Source organism: Eurytemora carolleeae, unplaced genomic scaffold (assembly GCF_000591075.1).
Source record: "Eurytemora carolleeae unplaced genomic scaffold, Eaff_2.0 scaffold93, whole genome shotgun sequence".
In the NCBI taxonomy this organism is placed as follows: domain Eukaryota; kingdom Metazoa; phylum Arthropoda; class Copepoda; order Calanoida; family Temoridae; genus Eurytemora; species Eurytemora carolleeae.
The window spans coordinates 229,653-244,516 of NW_019396929.1; the positions used below are offsets into that span (position 1 = coordinate 229,653).

At 30.0% G+C, this 14,864-nt stretch overlaps 2 protein-coding genes across 2 annotated transcripts in view; both read right to left on the reverse strand.

Annotated features, from left to right (window-relative positions):
• The window catches only part of LOC111710213 (myosin heavy chain, fast skeletal muscle), a 29,297-nt gene extending 27,171 nt beyond the window's left edge, over positions 1 to 2,126 (reverse strand). Inside the window, exons 1-2 of the mRNA XM_023484275.1 lie at positions 2,037 to 2,126; positions 1,735 to 1,810 (exon numbers count right to left, since the gene is read on the reverse strand). Of these exons, the coding sequence (XP_023340043.1) occupies positions 1,735 to 1,810; positions 2,037 to 2,126 (166 nt within the window). The remainder of the gene's footprint in view (positions 1 to 1,734; positions 1,811 to 2,036) is intronic.
• A 989-nt stretch (positions 2,127 to 3,115) lies between these two features.
• Positions 3,116 to 14,864, reverse strand: part of LOC111710214 (uncharacterized) — a gene marked incomplete in the record, with an annotated part of 19,110 nt that continues 7,361 nt past the window's right edge. The window contains 5 exon segments of the mRNA XM_023484276.1: positions 3,116 to 3,298; positions 4,205 to 4,264; positions 5,960 to 6,130; positions 8,649 to 8,734; positions 9,698 to 9,806. Of these exon segments, the coding sequence (XP_023340044.1) occupies positions 3,116 to 3,298; positions 4,205 to 4,264; positions 5,960 to 6,130; positions 8,649 to 8,734; positions 9,698 to 9,806 (609 nt within the window).

Here is a 14,864-nt window from a genome sequence, read left to right on the forward strand (position 1 = left end):
CAAACACAGTAAACCATTGTATCCCAATTCTACATGAATTCAACCACAGTAAACCAACGTGTCTCAATTCTTCATGAATGCAAACACAAGTGAAATTTACAGTGTTTTAATTCGGTTTGAAGGCAGCCCTATGAAAACCAAAGTGTCCCAATTTTATTAATATGTTCCATAACAAAACAAAGTGTCTTAATTCTATAATAATGTCCAATAATACACCAAAAATGTCCCGATTTCATTAAAATGTTCCATAATAAACCAATGTGACCCAATTCGACAAGAATGTCACATAGTAAACCAAAGTGTCCCAATTTGTCAAGAATGTTCAAAAGTAAAACAGAGTGTTCAGTTCGACATGCCACTAGCTTCAAGACAAGGATTTTGATTTGTTTCAACAAAAAAGCGTCTGCAATGGACAAATAAGCAATTATTTAAACAGTTTATCAAACATNATCCTACTAATGAGTGCCCTAGGCTATAGATATGAGTTGTATGTCATCATAATTATTTATCAAGAAGACTATTTAATATTTATATATATTCAATATATTAACCCTCGAGCCATAGGAATAAACAGATATAATATTTAAACAAGAACGATATACCTACGCTGGACACTGTTATGTTGAGGATATCAAGATAATGTTTGGTTTGATCTCTAGCTTTAATTAATCTCTAGTTAATCTGCAAATTAATTTAATCTTTATTTGATATCCCGATTCCCGATCTCTAGCTTTGGTTAATATGCAGATTAATTTAATCTTTATTTGATATCCCGTGAGGTGAGAACTAGCAGCCAATTATAAGCTAGGGAAATTTTGTTTCAGCCAATGAGAGAACAGAAAAATCATCACTGATACTGGTTCGGATCGCGTACAGTTTGTTTCCACTCCAACGTGTACTGCAGTTTGTGGAAGAAACATAAAAACACTCTTTAAAAAAAACAGAAAAGTTCTTCGAAATCTAAATTTTTTTTTATTTATAATTCAAGAAGAAAACACATGAACTAATGGAAATTTCAAAAGCTAAATTCATTAAAATTAAAATGCAGTGGGGTGTATCATACGTTTCCAGGTTTCGTGTACACGTGTAGATATATATTATTCATTTTCATAAACATATATATAACATTTTTCTTAGAAATAACTAATAAAAGCTCATATATCTAAACATTCTACAAAATTAAGATAATTTTTTTATATAAACAGAATTATTCTCAATCTCATGTTAATGGGGTTTGTGCTCGAATCTTATTATTCCTTTCCGCTGGAGTTTGCTTGTAAAAGAACTTTGCCACAAACTTGAATTTTTCTAATCTCAATCTCTTTGTGATCTGTATTGGAAACCTTACTTTTTGATCTAATAGGAATTCATAGTTTGAAAAATCTGAGGGCTACGACCTGAGGTTGCAAAGATATAGGGATTAGAAAATCAGAGTTTTATGTTTGAACAGATACAGTTTATTGATTTTATGCCTTTAACAGGCGCGGCGTCGCAAGAATCTTCATTCATCAATATTCTAAAAAATTTTCCCTCTACAACTAATTTAAGTTTAATAAATGATAGACCCCCCCCCACTCACAGTGTTGAACTGGATTCGTTTTCCCTCATGATGAGGATTTATAATTTTTTCAGATAATTTTTATGATATTCAATCTGACATATTTGATTTGATTTGATTAAAACTGTGAACATTCTTTGTTTACATAACAGTATATTTTTACACAATAATTTTACCTGATGATTTGGAAGTCTGAGATTCTAATAGTGTTGTCAGTTGATCTTTTAATTCGAGGTTTTCAGCCTCGACCTCCTTAATCATTATCATCATCATCATCATCATCATCATCATCATCATCATCATCATCATCATCATCATCATCATCATCATCATCATCATCATCATCATCATCATATTATACAAAAATTGAAATATCATGCAATAATCAAATTATAAAATTATCTAATTATCTGAATATAAAAATATGAATATTATCGAATTATCAAAAATATAAAATCAAAATTCCCTCTGGACTGACCTGTAGACCTGGACTGACCTGTAGACATGTTTTGAAATGAGTTAAAGATGCCTCAAGGTTTAATACTTTAACCACACTTTCCCCAGCCATCTCACTTTCTGATCGACATCCTGAATAGTATGTTACAATAACCTAACTTTAACCACGCTTTCTCCAGCCATCTCACTTTTTGATATACATCTCAAAAAGTAAGTTAGAATAACCACGCGTTCTCTAACCATCTCAGTTTATGATCGACATCCTGAACAGTATGTTAGAATAACCTAACATTAACCACACTTTCTCTAACCATCTCACTCTCTGATCGACATCCTGAACAGTATGTTAGAATAACTTGGCTTTAACACAATTTTTCCAACCATCTCACTTTCTGATCGATATCCTGAACAGTATATTAGAATGATCTAACTTTGACTACGATTTTAGAAACTTTCTCATTTTCTCTTCTAAATCATGAACATAACAATATATAAACTTATGTCATTCTTTTCTCCAGGGTTTAATTTTCTCATCTACATCTATATGTAAATTTGGCTTGTCTGTCTGGGTGTCTGTTTGTCTGTCTGTTTGTTTGTATCCAATAAACGTCAAAACGGCTGAACCGATCGGGCCCAAATTTTTTATGGGACATCACATGACCACAGGGAAGGTTTATGAATGATAAAAATTTTAAAAAATGTGTTTTAAAGGTTTTTAATTTTGTAAAAAAATTTAAATTTTTGAAAATCCGCAATATTTTTTTCTTCTTTGTTTTAAAATGTAAACAAAAAAAACATGAACACAATTTAAACAGAAAAGCCTAGTGTATGAAATTTTTGTTAAATTAACCAAATCCAAATAGTATTTTGATCCTATTTATTTGTAAAAATGTTACAACTAGTGAATAATTTTGATTTCTAGATTGATAAAATTAATTCCAAAGAGAAACAGCAAGAAGGCCAGCGGACGTTTGGCATTTACAACAATTCTTAATCCTGACTTATACCATCTATTTTATAAACATTTTATCAAAAAAATTAAAAAGATAGAAAATTGTAAAAAAAAGATTGATAAAATTAACTTGAACCTTGTAAAGTAGATTAAAGTTTCTGGTTCAGATTTAAGATCTGTAAACGAAGATCGTTTTCAATCCCCTCCTGTCTCTCTTTCATTTTTCTTTCAACATCTTCCATCTTCTTTATTCTCATTTTCTCTTCTTCCTTCTTCTTCATTTCATTCTGTTTGTCTGTTTCCCTTTCCTCCTGATCTTTCAACATTTTGGTCTAAAAAATAATTTGTTCGCCTAAGTGATGGTTACATTTTCATGGATGTATACGGTTATACCATATTTTTAGCTTGATTTAACCATGACATATTAGCAATCACTTTTTTTATATAACCTTTCTTTGCAATTAAAATGCAAATTAAAGACAACAGGTTAAAAAAGTATGAGAATTAGAAAATTTGAGCTTGAGAAAAATATTTAGTTCCGAGCACCTTGAATTTATCGGTTTGATAGTTAAGGTTTTTATATTATTCGATGTTATTGATTATACATATATTAAATTGAACCTGTAGGGATAAATATTGTTGGTTTAGGGTTTCCAAGTTCTTCTGGAGTTTGTTAATTAAATCAGTCTTCTCACACATATCCTGGATTAAGTTATAAAGTTTAGTTTAGTCTCATCCACATCCTTTCATTCATTAATTCATTCATCTATAATTTCATTGAATGTCCGATTCACTAATAACGGTACCCTAGAGAGCTCTCAATCCAGAAAACACCATTATCTTCCAAATTATAGATTGATATTGATTACTGATATAAGGTTTCAGGGGTACTGTTGTGATTCGAACATACCCCTCTATTAAGGCCAATTCAAATTACAACGACCTTTAAAAATATGCTAACTGTGTCAATACATCCCCCCAGGCCCCCCTCCCCTCCCAAAAAAAACCCTATAGGCTTGTGGGACTTGATTGAATAGTCCCAGCTGAAGAACGGGAACCCACTTTAATCAGGTCCCTTATTCTGCAGTTGATACATCCTTGCATCTTCATAATTATTCTTTCAGTCAATCTTTATAATTAATATTTAATTAATCATCATTCTTCAAAGTTTTTTTATCTTTTCCAAAAATTGGTCAGTTTTACCAACTGTGTATTTTTCTTTATTTTTCAATAATTACCTTTTTCAGATTATTATTTAGGCTGTTTAGCTGATCAATTTCAGAATTATCCTCGGTAACCTTAAGCAATATTTTTATAAAGGCAATCATAAAAGCAAAAATTCGTGAAAATAAGTAAAAATGAATATTTAGTTAATTATATCTTATGAGTGCAGATAAATATTCAACAAAAAAGTATGTCAGGTAAAAAATGAAATATTTAAAATGTCTATGTCTGTTGAATTTATTGTGTAAAATATTTTACCTTTTGTAAAATTTCCAGTTTCTCATTTATCACATTTTTTTCTTCTTGGACTTCTTTAATTCTAAAATAGGTTAAAATAGTTAATCTTCGTGCTACGTCATCCATAATCTGTCAAAGATTTAACGGAAACGACATTATTCACAATGTAAGATTACTTTAAATAACGTCTACTGTCCCTTTAAGTTTCTAACCTNTAGATATTTAAAACTTAGATTATTTGACCTAGCAGAATTCAGTGTTTGAAATATCCACAACAAATTGGATTTCTAACATTGGCAGGATTAAAATTAGAATCCAAAGCTGTGAATAAAAATGAAAACAAAAATTTGCCCTTGCTTTTGAAAAAAATGTGACGAACCTTATACAAAGTCTTAAAACAAATGATTTATGTAAAGGCCAAATTGTGCACGTTTGAATTTAAAACCGTAAGTCAACTTTTGACCAAGAATTATGTATATTTTAACATCATAAAAAGATTATATCCAACAATTTTTCCCTCTTTGGATAAAATACACATGCTTCAAGTTTCAAAATCATTAAAACTAAATTAGAGCTCCTTATTTTCTTATTTTTTCTCTTGTTCCCATCTTACTTTTTGTATTGGTTTATCTTATATGTATTTTTGTATTGGTTTACCTTATATGTATTTTTGTATNTAGGGTGTTTTAATGCTGCTAAGTGCTTTATTTCTAACATTGGCAGGATTAGAATTAGAATCTAAACCTGTGAATAAAAATGAAAACAAAAATTTGCCCTTGCTTTTGAAAAAAATGTGACGAACCTTATACAAAGTCTTAAAAAATGATTTATGTAACTGTAGCACGTTACCGTAAGGATTATGTATAATTTAACATCATAAAAAGATTATATCCCACAATTTTGCCCCCTTTGGATAAAATATACGTGCTTCAAGTTTCAAAATCATAAAAACTAAATTAGAGCTCTTTAATTTTTTATATTTTCCCCTTGTTCTCATCTACTTTTTGAAATTGGTTTACCTTATATGCTCACGCATATACCTTATATGTATTTTTGAATTCTGTATTTACCTTATATGCTCACGCATACTTTGCTTAATTAACAGTAAACAAGAACAAGACAGATTTATAATGAGATTTCTATGTGTTTATTTAGATGTATTTTTTATTCCAAAAACCTTTCCCCAAAAATATAAATTTGATTCATGGTTTTTCTATGAATTGAACTCTTCTATACCATAGAAACTCATATCGAATCATTTATTCCCCCCCCCTCTTTCCCACTTTTATCTATTAAAAACAAAGAAATTGTAAATTTGGCACAAACTCATATTTTATCATCCTTATGTCTTTTCAACCTAATGGTAAACACATTAGATATTTAAAACTTAGATTATTTGACCTAGCAGAATTCAGTGTTTGAAATATCCACAACAAATTGGTTTGCAAAGATATTGGGATTAGAAAATAAGATGTATAACTTAATTCCTTTCACAATTAGGACAAATATAGATCCACTTTTATTTAACTTACCCTAAAATCTCGGTGAATTTCAAAAATTTCCTCGTCACAGGCAACTGAAGGCGTGGCTGAATGATATCCCGGGTCTGTGGGGGAATGAAGACACGCCTCCCTGACATTATGAAGGGCGGGGAAGGTTTCTATAGGATCAAGGCCGATATCAATCAACACTCTAGAACTGGCCTGAACATGGATATTTGGTTTAAATGCACATTTTAAATTAAAAAAAATATCTTTCACATTTGCTTTTTCAATACATATGCTAAATACAGACTTACACGATCGATATAATTAGAGGATAATAATGATGAACAATTTCTCAAATCCATTAAACTAAGATTTTTAAAAAAAAATTTAGCTTTAAAATGTGTATTTAGATGACCAATTATGGGTTTCCCAGTTCCCTCGTTCAAAGTCAACATTATGCATAATGTCAGTAAACTTGTTAAATTATGCCAACCTACACACTCGACTCGACTTCAAAATAATAAAAAACAGGATATCGTACACTATTTGGGAAATTGAGTGTTTGCCACTAACTCAACTTTTAGAATCATATATCTTTGTAAAACTTTGATATTTATACTTTAATATTTTAACTTTGATATTTTAAGCTTAGATTATTTAATCTAACAGAATTTATAGTTTGAAATATCTAAGGTCTTTAATATTGGGTTGCAAAGATATAGGGATTAGAAAATAGACTATGTGGCAAAGACTCAATTTTTAACATTCTATCTGAAAGACTACGCATGATCATTATATATAAAAATCCCGAATGGTAAAATAAAAATCATAAGATGGACAATGAACATAAATATACCATGATCGGCATATATTATATATCAATACAAAATCCTTTACTGAAATAGCTTGATATAAAACAAAGGGCTAATACTGAAATTCTACTTAAAAGGACTGTAAAGAACAAATGAATTGGGGTATAGGATGAAAACTAAACAGTTCAGGAGTTGATCAAGACCTATAAGAGTTCTATCTGATGTTCCTGTCACGAAAAATTGATATAAAACTGTGTCAAAGTTATAAGAATGAAGACACGCCTCCCTGACATTATGAAGGGCGGGGAAGGTTTCTATAGGATCAAGGCCGATATCAATCAACACTCTAGAACTGGCCTGAACGTGGATATTTTGTTAAAAGGCACATTTTCACTAAACAAAAACATCTTAAAAATTTGCTTTTTCATTACATATAAAAAATACAGTCTTACACGATCGATATAATTAGCTGATAATAATGATGAACAATTTTTCAAATCCATTAAACTAAGCTTTTAAAATTTTTTTTTTAGCTTTATGTTTATTTAGATGACCAATTAATGGTTTCCCATGGTTCCCTCGTTCAAAGTCAACATCATGCATAATGTCAGCAAACTTGTTAAATTATGTCAGACTACACAGATTTTTGTAGACCCACCTGAAATCCAAAAAAACTCGACTTTAAAATAAAAAAATCAGGATATCATAAACTATTCGGGAAATTGAGTCTTTGCCACTAACTCAACTTTTAGAATCCCTGTATCTTTTTAAAACTTTGATATTTTAACTTTGATTATTTAATCTATCGGATTTCATAGTTTAAAATATCTAAGGTTTCGATTTTGGTTTGCAAAGATATAGGGATTCTAAAAGTTGAGTTAGTGGCAAAGACTTAATTTCTTTATGAAAATCTATGATTATCAGTCATAACATGAACAATATAAAAATCCCGTCTTATAAAATAAAATAAAAGTAATAAGATGGACATTGGACAATGAACATAAATATGCCATGATCAGCATATATTATATATCAATACAGAATCCTATACTGAAATAGATTCATATAATACAAAGGGCTAACATATATTTCAATATTTAAAATTTGGTGATGGTGATGGACCAAAACTCTGTAGCGAAAAGAACGTAGATGTTAGTTCCACATTTATTGAAAATATATTTCGGTTTGGGTTGACCCTCGTCAGTTCTAACGATAATAACCATCACAATCGCTAAATTTTTTTTTTAAATTGTTAAAAACCACAAGAAAATAAACAAACAAAAAAGATTCAAAAACAAATATTTGGCTGTCAAATGGACATAAGGGAATAGAGCTCAGATTATGAGAAAAGATAATTTGCGAATATTCACTTCAACAAAAATGTTTAAAAACAATTATTATTCCTTGAGATTGTTTCTGTCACAAAGATAAAAACAAACTGTTTAGATGTATGTGTATAAAGTGGTTGTTGGGGTCGATCTAATTAACGCACTTTTACGTAAAAATAAAGGGGAGGGGGTGTCTTGATTAAGGAGTGGTATTTAAACCTTTTAAAGAATTGGACATAAACAATACTCTTTTTTAAAAGATACTGAATTACAGTTTACAATTAAATAAAAAATATTTTTTTTCTGTTCATTCCTCTGAGTTCAGTCATAAAACCTCTAATGTATTCAGATTCACTATCCGGTACTGGAAATCTACTTAAAGAGACTGTTAAGGAAAAATGCATTGGGGTATAGGATGAAAACTAAACACTTCAGGAGTTGATCGAGACCTAAAAGAGTTCTATCTGATGTTCCTGTCAAGAATAGTTGATATAAACTATGTCAAAGTTAAACCAAAACTAAGTTAACCCAGAATAAGTTGGAATTGCTCCTTTTATTATTTAAATATGGAAAATGAAGTCGGTCTTTAATAACCTGAGATTCTAAATCCTTTATTCTTGATTCAGCAAGGATAAGATTATTCTCTAGTTTGCTTCTGTTCACTTCAAATCTTGCTGGATCTAAAATATATATAATTCAATTTTTAGGAAATACAGAAACGATGAAAGCTCCAAAGCAGACACTACAAAGAAGAACATCAGATGTCCACAGACGTGTGTCTGATACTAAATATTATGAAATAAATCAGCTTTTACAAGAATGCTTAAAATTCGTAGTTACGTAATATGTAGATAAACCATCTATTTGATAAAAAAAGAAAAATGTAAAACCCTGAACCCNGTAATATGTAGATAAACCATCTATTTGATACAAAAATAATGTAAAACAATAATATTATAAATTTTCATTTAACAAATTACACTTTTGTGGAGCATGATACAGTCTGCCCAATAAGTTAATGGGTTAACTTTTTCTTTAGAAATAATTTTTCCTTCCTTATTGATAGGATGCGTAACATATATGATTTATCTTATTGATAGGATGCGTAACATATATGATTTAACTGTCCACTTCCTTATTGATAGGATGCGTAACATATATGATTTAACTTATTGATAGGATGCGTAACATATATGATTTAACTGTCCACTATTTTACCAACAGAAAGAAGACCATAATGCCCGTCTGTATATATAAATTTAGCTTGTCTCTGTGTGTCTTGATGTTTGTTTGTTTGTTTGTATCCAATAAACGTCAACACGGCTGAACCGATCAGGCCAAATTTTTTTTGTGGGATCTCACGTGGCCCCAGGGAAGCTGGTTTATGAATGATAAAATTTTTAGAAATTTTTGTTTAAAGTTTTTTTTTTATTTTTTCAAAATTAATTTTGAAAATGCGCGAAAAAATATTATGAAATCCGCAAACTTTTTTTCGTTTTTGTTTCATACTGTACAAAGAAAAGATGCTCAGAGATAAAGCCACAATTGAAAGGTTTAATAGAAGATGGGCGCGAAGCTGAAAGGAGTTAAACATTTACCTGTATTTAAGGGGTTTAATTGGCTTGAAGGAGGTAAACATTTACCTGTATTTAAAGGGTTTAATCTGGCTTGAAGGAGTTGATATGAACGTTGAAGATCTATAAACTCCTTTTGAAGGTGAAGATACGCGTGTTCAATATATTCTACTTCATTCTGAAAACACGTTTAATTAATATTTTCATGGTAAATTAATCTTTATAAAGTACATCGAAGTACCGGACCNTAATCTGGCGTGAAGGAGTGAACATTTACCTGTATTTAAGGGGTTTAATCTGCCTTGTAGGAGTTGATATGAACGTTGAAGATCTATAAACTCCTTTTGAAGGTGAAGATACGCCTGTTCAATAAATTCTACTTCATTCTGAAAACACGTTTAATTAATATTTCATGGTAAATTAATCTTTATAAAGTACATCGAAGTACCGGACCTACTTTTAGTGTAAAAATCATTCCCGATTAACAACAGTGTCCTTTTAATCTTTGTCTGACAAAGAATGATTAAGAATTAAAATTTGTTAATTTTAAAGCGTGTTTTCGCTGCTAAAGTAACTTGCGGACTTTTTTTGCACTAGCACTCTTATTTTTTTTACAATTTGTATTTTTAATTTTATAAATGATTAGTACAAAAATGTAAAAAAATATTATAATAGAGTTAAAGCAGTATTTATTCCTTTATTTAATTCTAATTTTTAATGCATGGTACAGCCAGCCAAATTGTAGTCTGTAATACAATTAGAAAGATGTAAGAAATATAAAAAATGTTATTATTTGCCCCCATGATACGAGAGTACAGATCATAACAGATGGTATACTCAGATTAACCGCTCCGACACAGAATCATGTACAATATTTGAAATTCCACGGGCAACGCTATGCACTTCATCTAGTATCAAATATATCCAAATATTATTTATATTTCCGTTGTATTTATCTACTCTGAAGTTTTTACAAAAGTAAGAAAATATATCAAATACACTCTTCACAGGGTTAACCACAAAGAACAGAGTTTATAATGACGACCTTAAACTCTTTAAATGTAATGACCTGACGTTGTTTATAGTTAATTATAGTGTTTTGATGGCAATATTAATGGTTTACAAAATATTGAAACAAATTAACAGCTGCAGGGAACTTGGAATGAAACTTTAAAGACTGAATGAATATATTACGGTCGTCTCTGAATGAATATATTACGGTCGTCTCTGAAGTCTCATCCTTTGGGAGTAACCCTGTATATAACTTGATACCATTTATTGATATATTTTATTATTTTATTATTTTTATTTGTACAAAACAGGTGCACGTTGTTTTTCTTCTAAAAATAGGGTTATGTACACAACAGAAAAAAAAACTTTTTTTTTATTAAATGCTATTTGAATATTATGTATTAAAACTATATTTTAGTTAAACTAAAGTAAACTAAAATAAACCAAACCAAATTTAAAAAACGAAAAAAATTAACCAAATTAAATAAAATAAAAAATAATCAAATCAACCAAAAAAAATAATCAAACCATAAGGAATGTTCACGGTTGTAATTAAGAATGACAAAAAATAAGAATTTTAAAGAAATCCTGCCAGAGCCCTTCAAGGAGCTAGGCATGCGTAGCAAACCTTGATTTTAATTCTCACGTCTACAAAACATATATTTAATTTTTACTCACATTTAGATCAAACTACCAGAAAAGTGCTGGTTGTTCTTTCTACTAGTCTAACCTTTTTATAATTTGTTAATGGTTAAATTTAAGGTTTTTTTTGATATTTTAACAGAAAACTAGAAAACTTCCTTGTTTTCTATAAACAGCTGCAGACATTTTGGAATTTTTAGTTTTGACAAGTGTTGCTAAACAATTAAAAGGAAATTATTCTTTGTTATTTGAATATTTGTGTTCAAATAATGTTAAATGTATATATATAAAACTAAATCAACGCAGAAAAATATAAAATATGTTCTCTTCCTTATAGATTTTCGGTCCAGCACAATTCTCTATTTTCTTGATTTATTTTTGTATTGAGAAACAATTGAGTTAGCTTTCTTCAGCTGAAAGTACATTCTCTTTAATTTCAGTTTTCTTAAACTCTGAAATATGTTTGCTGTATAGGAAAAGTACATGTATCTTACATATGATGTAATCCGCAAAATGTTTATCTTTTTATTGCGTGAGAACTTTGGATCCCTTTAATTTAAGAACTGTTTTATTTTTATTTATTTTAAAAAAATGACCTGCACATCTCTAAATTAAGGGCTGCAAACAATAGCGGCACCTTGTGTTTTTATTTGGTTTATTAATTGAAGGGCCAAGGATGAAGATATCTTTTTCTTTGCAATTGAGAGTACTTATAAGGATTTACGTATGATATCATCATTAAAAAATTGTATTAAAGGTTGCTGGAAATTATAACAGATATAGAAAGTCTTTATTGTATTGTTATATACGACGACCAATGTAATTATTCTTTTTATATTGTATTATCTAATAGAAATGAAATTTACTGTAAAAATATGTTAGCTAGAAGGAAAACTGATTTTAAATCAGCTAAAATTTAGAATTGATCATTTTTTTGGTTAAAAGATAAAAATTATCCAAAAATTTGTGTGTATTATTCATGTATATTGTAGATATATTGTAACCAGTATGAGCTCAATAGTTCGGAATAAGGATAGGTTCATTGATGTAACCCCTTCATTTCTAAAACAGACGCGGAGCTAAGCTTAGATTGGATTGTTCTATTAATGTAACCCCTTCAGTTCTCATACGGACCCAGAGCTAAGCTCAGATTGCAAGTAGTCCTGCCTATAAGCATGGCAGCTCATTAGCTCTTGGTATATAGCTATAGCTCGGACGGAAAGTAGGAAGGATAATAAACCGCCTCGTGTCTAGTGTATACAGATATTTTTTCCGTTAAAAGACCAACTTCCGTTACCGTTTCGAACTTTAAATTGTAAGAATATCAGTTCAAATCGTAACACAGGGAGACACAGGAGAATAGTTTTCTACCAAGCATTGGACGATTCTAAAATACCACAGGCAACGCCGGATATTTCTGCTACTATTTAACCCAGAACTTCGGAGTCATCGAAAGAATTTTTGAAATCTTTTCTTGATAATTTTTCAATGGGATTTTTACTATTATACCTAAATCAGCTCAGTAATTGTAAATATATAAAAATAGCCATGAATAAGCGGGAACAGTTTTAAAGAGCTCAATATAATTATTCAATTAAAAACGAAATATCTGCAACATTCCATAATCAGTTAGTTAAGAAGTATTGGGTTAAACTGTAGTATATCAAATCTATACGTTCAAGGGCTGAAGTCCTACTGCCCTCTTTTTAACTTCCAAACTATTGATGCGTAAAGAATCCATTCAAAACTTTATCCCATGCTTCTATACTGTATATCTTAAAGGGACTGTAAGCATAATTCAAGTCAAGTCTTCATGCAAAGATGGCGCCCTATTCACAATGGTACCCTTAAAAGCTTCGTCTAATAAAGTGAAGTGATTATTTTCAATTGTGGGTTCTCTACAAAATTGACTGGCGCATTTCTACTGCAGAAAAACATGTAAGAGTTAACAGAATTAAACACTTTTAAGCCTAGAAAAACGACAATATCTTTCTCATTATTAATCAGACCTAGGTTGCAAGGGTACCGTTGTTAATCGGGCATTGTAAATTTTGCATGAAGGGTCTCCTANAATATGTAAGTTGAAAATATAATTTCCTTGAGAATTAACGTCTGTAAAATGCAGTTGTTTATTTACATTAAAAAGTATATTTTAAAGCCTTCATACCTATTTTAAAATAACATAACTGTAAACCTAATGTTTTTCAAATGAAAAAAAGACATGGATTATATATGATTTCTCGGCCTTTAAATTGCAGTTGTCTGTGGGGCAAGAATGATGTGCTAGAAAGGTTAAAGTCATAATATTTATAATCATAAGAGTTTATTTTAATTTGCTCAACATGTTTCTAAACAACTAATCGTAACATGTAAAATGTAACAAAAATTCTACGGTAAACTAATTAGTTGTTTAGGTACAGGTTGAGAAAATAAAAATTAACTATTATTATCGAAAACAAGTAATCTTATTCAATTATTAGTTTCTATAATCTCTCATTATTTACAAAGATTTTCTGCAGATTTTCTGGAATTTTATAAAGTAAGGGGTGCTTGTTTATTTTCAACTTTGACGTAACAGGACAGCTTGGATAAAAATTACTTATAAAAAACATGTAATAACAATTTATTGAACAAGACCGGCACATCTAATTTGTCAACAAATTCCAACAATTTTTACTATAAATTGTCTCCTACTGAAGTCGTATATATTAAGTATATTAAGTATATTAAGTATATTAAGTATATTAAGACATTCAAGACGACTTTCTGTACTTCGCCTTTCATTTCTGCCAAGCTTTGAAACATCATGGATACAACATTGAGAAAACTTCCTTGTAAACATGTAATTAAAAAAAGCTTAGTTAGAAAAAGTGCTTTTATTGATATACACACAGACCATTGTACGTCACAATAAAATTCCCGCACTAAATGTACACACATTGATCAAGATTTTAAAGTCATTTTCAATTTTAAATAATACCTACATTTTTCCAATGTATGTTACTCTAGACTGAGACCATTTATAAACGTACTGCCTAATAAAATGATAGAAACGTTCTTTCACGCACCTTTAGTAAAAGTAAATTCAGCCTAAAGTCTGACCGCGTCCACCTAGTTGCACCAGGTAGTCCTATTGAGTGTCTGCTTTATTTACCCAATGTCCGGGCGATGCAGTACAAACTAGGACCGGAAAGGTTGACCCGGCTCGGAAATTCAAATGTACTACGGCTGCCCGTGCTTTCCTTTCTATCCTTTTCCTACTGTTTTCAATCAATTGAAGTTATAATTATTTTTTAGTTTGTAATTAATATTTCATTAATTCATTGTCATATTATAAAATATATACTTTCACCACTCCCTAGCTATACAACGCAAAAACTTTGTTAATTCATTGGGTGTAAAAAAAATTATTAGTCATAAATAAGTAAAACATACTTACAATTTATTCTGTTTACGGATAACCGTAAAGTTGTGTTTAGACAAAAACCAAGTACGCATTTTTTGTGGACACCCCTTTGCATAAAAAACTGGACAATACGCTTGAATACAATTAAATAAATGCATGATTTAGCCTTCAGCCCCC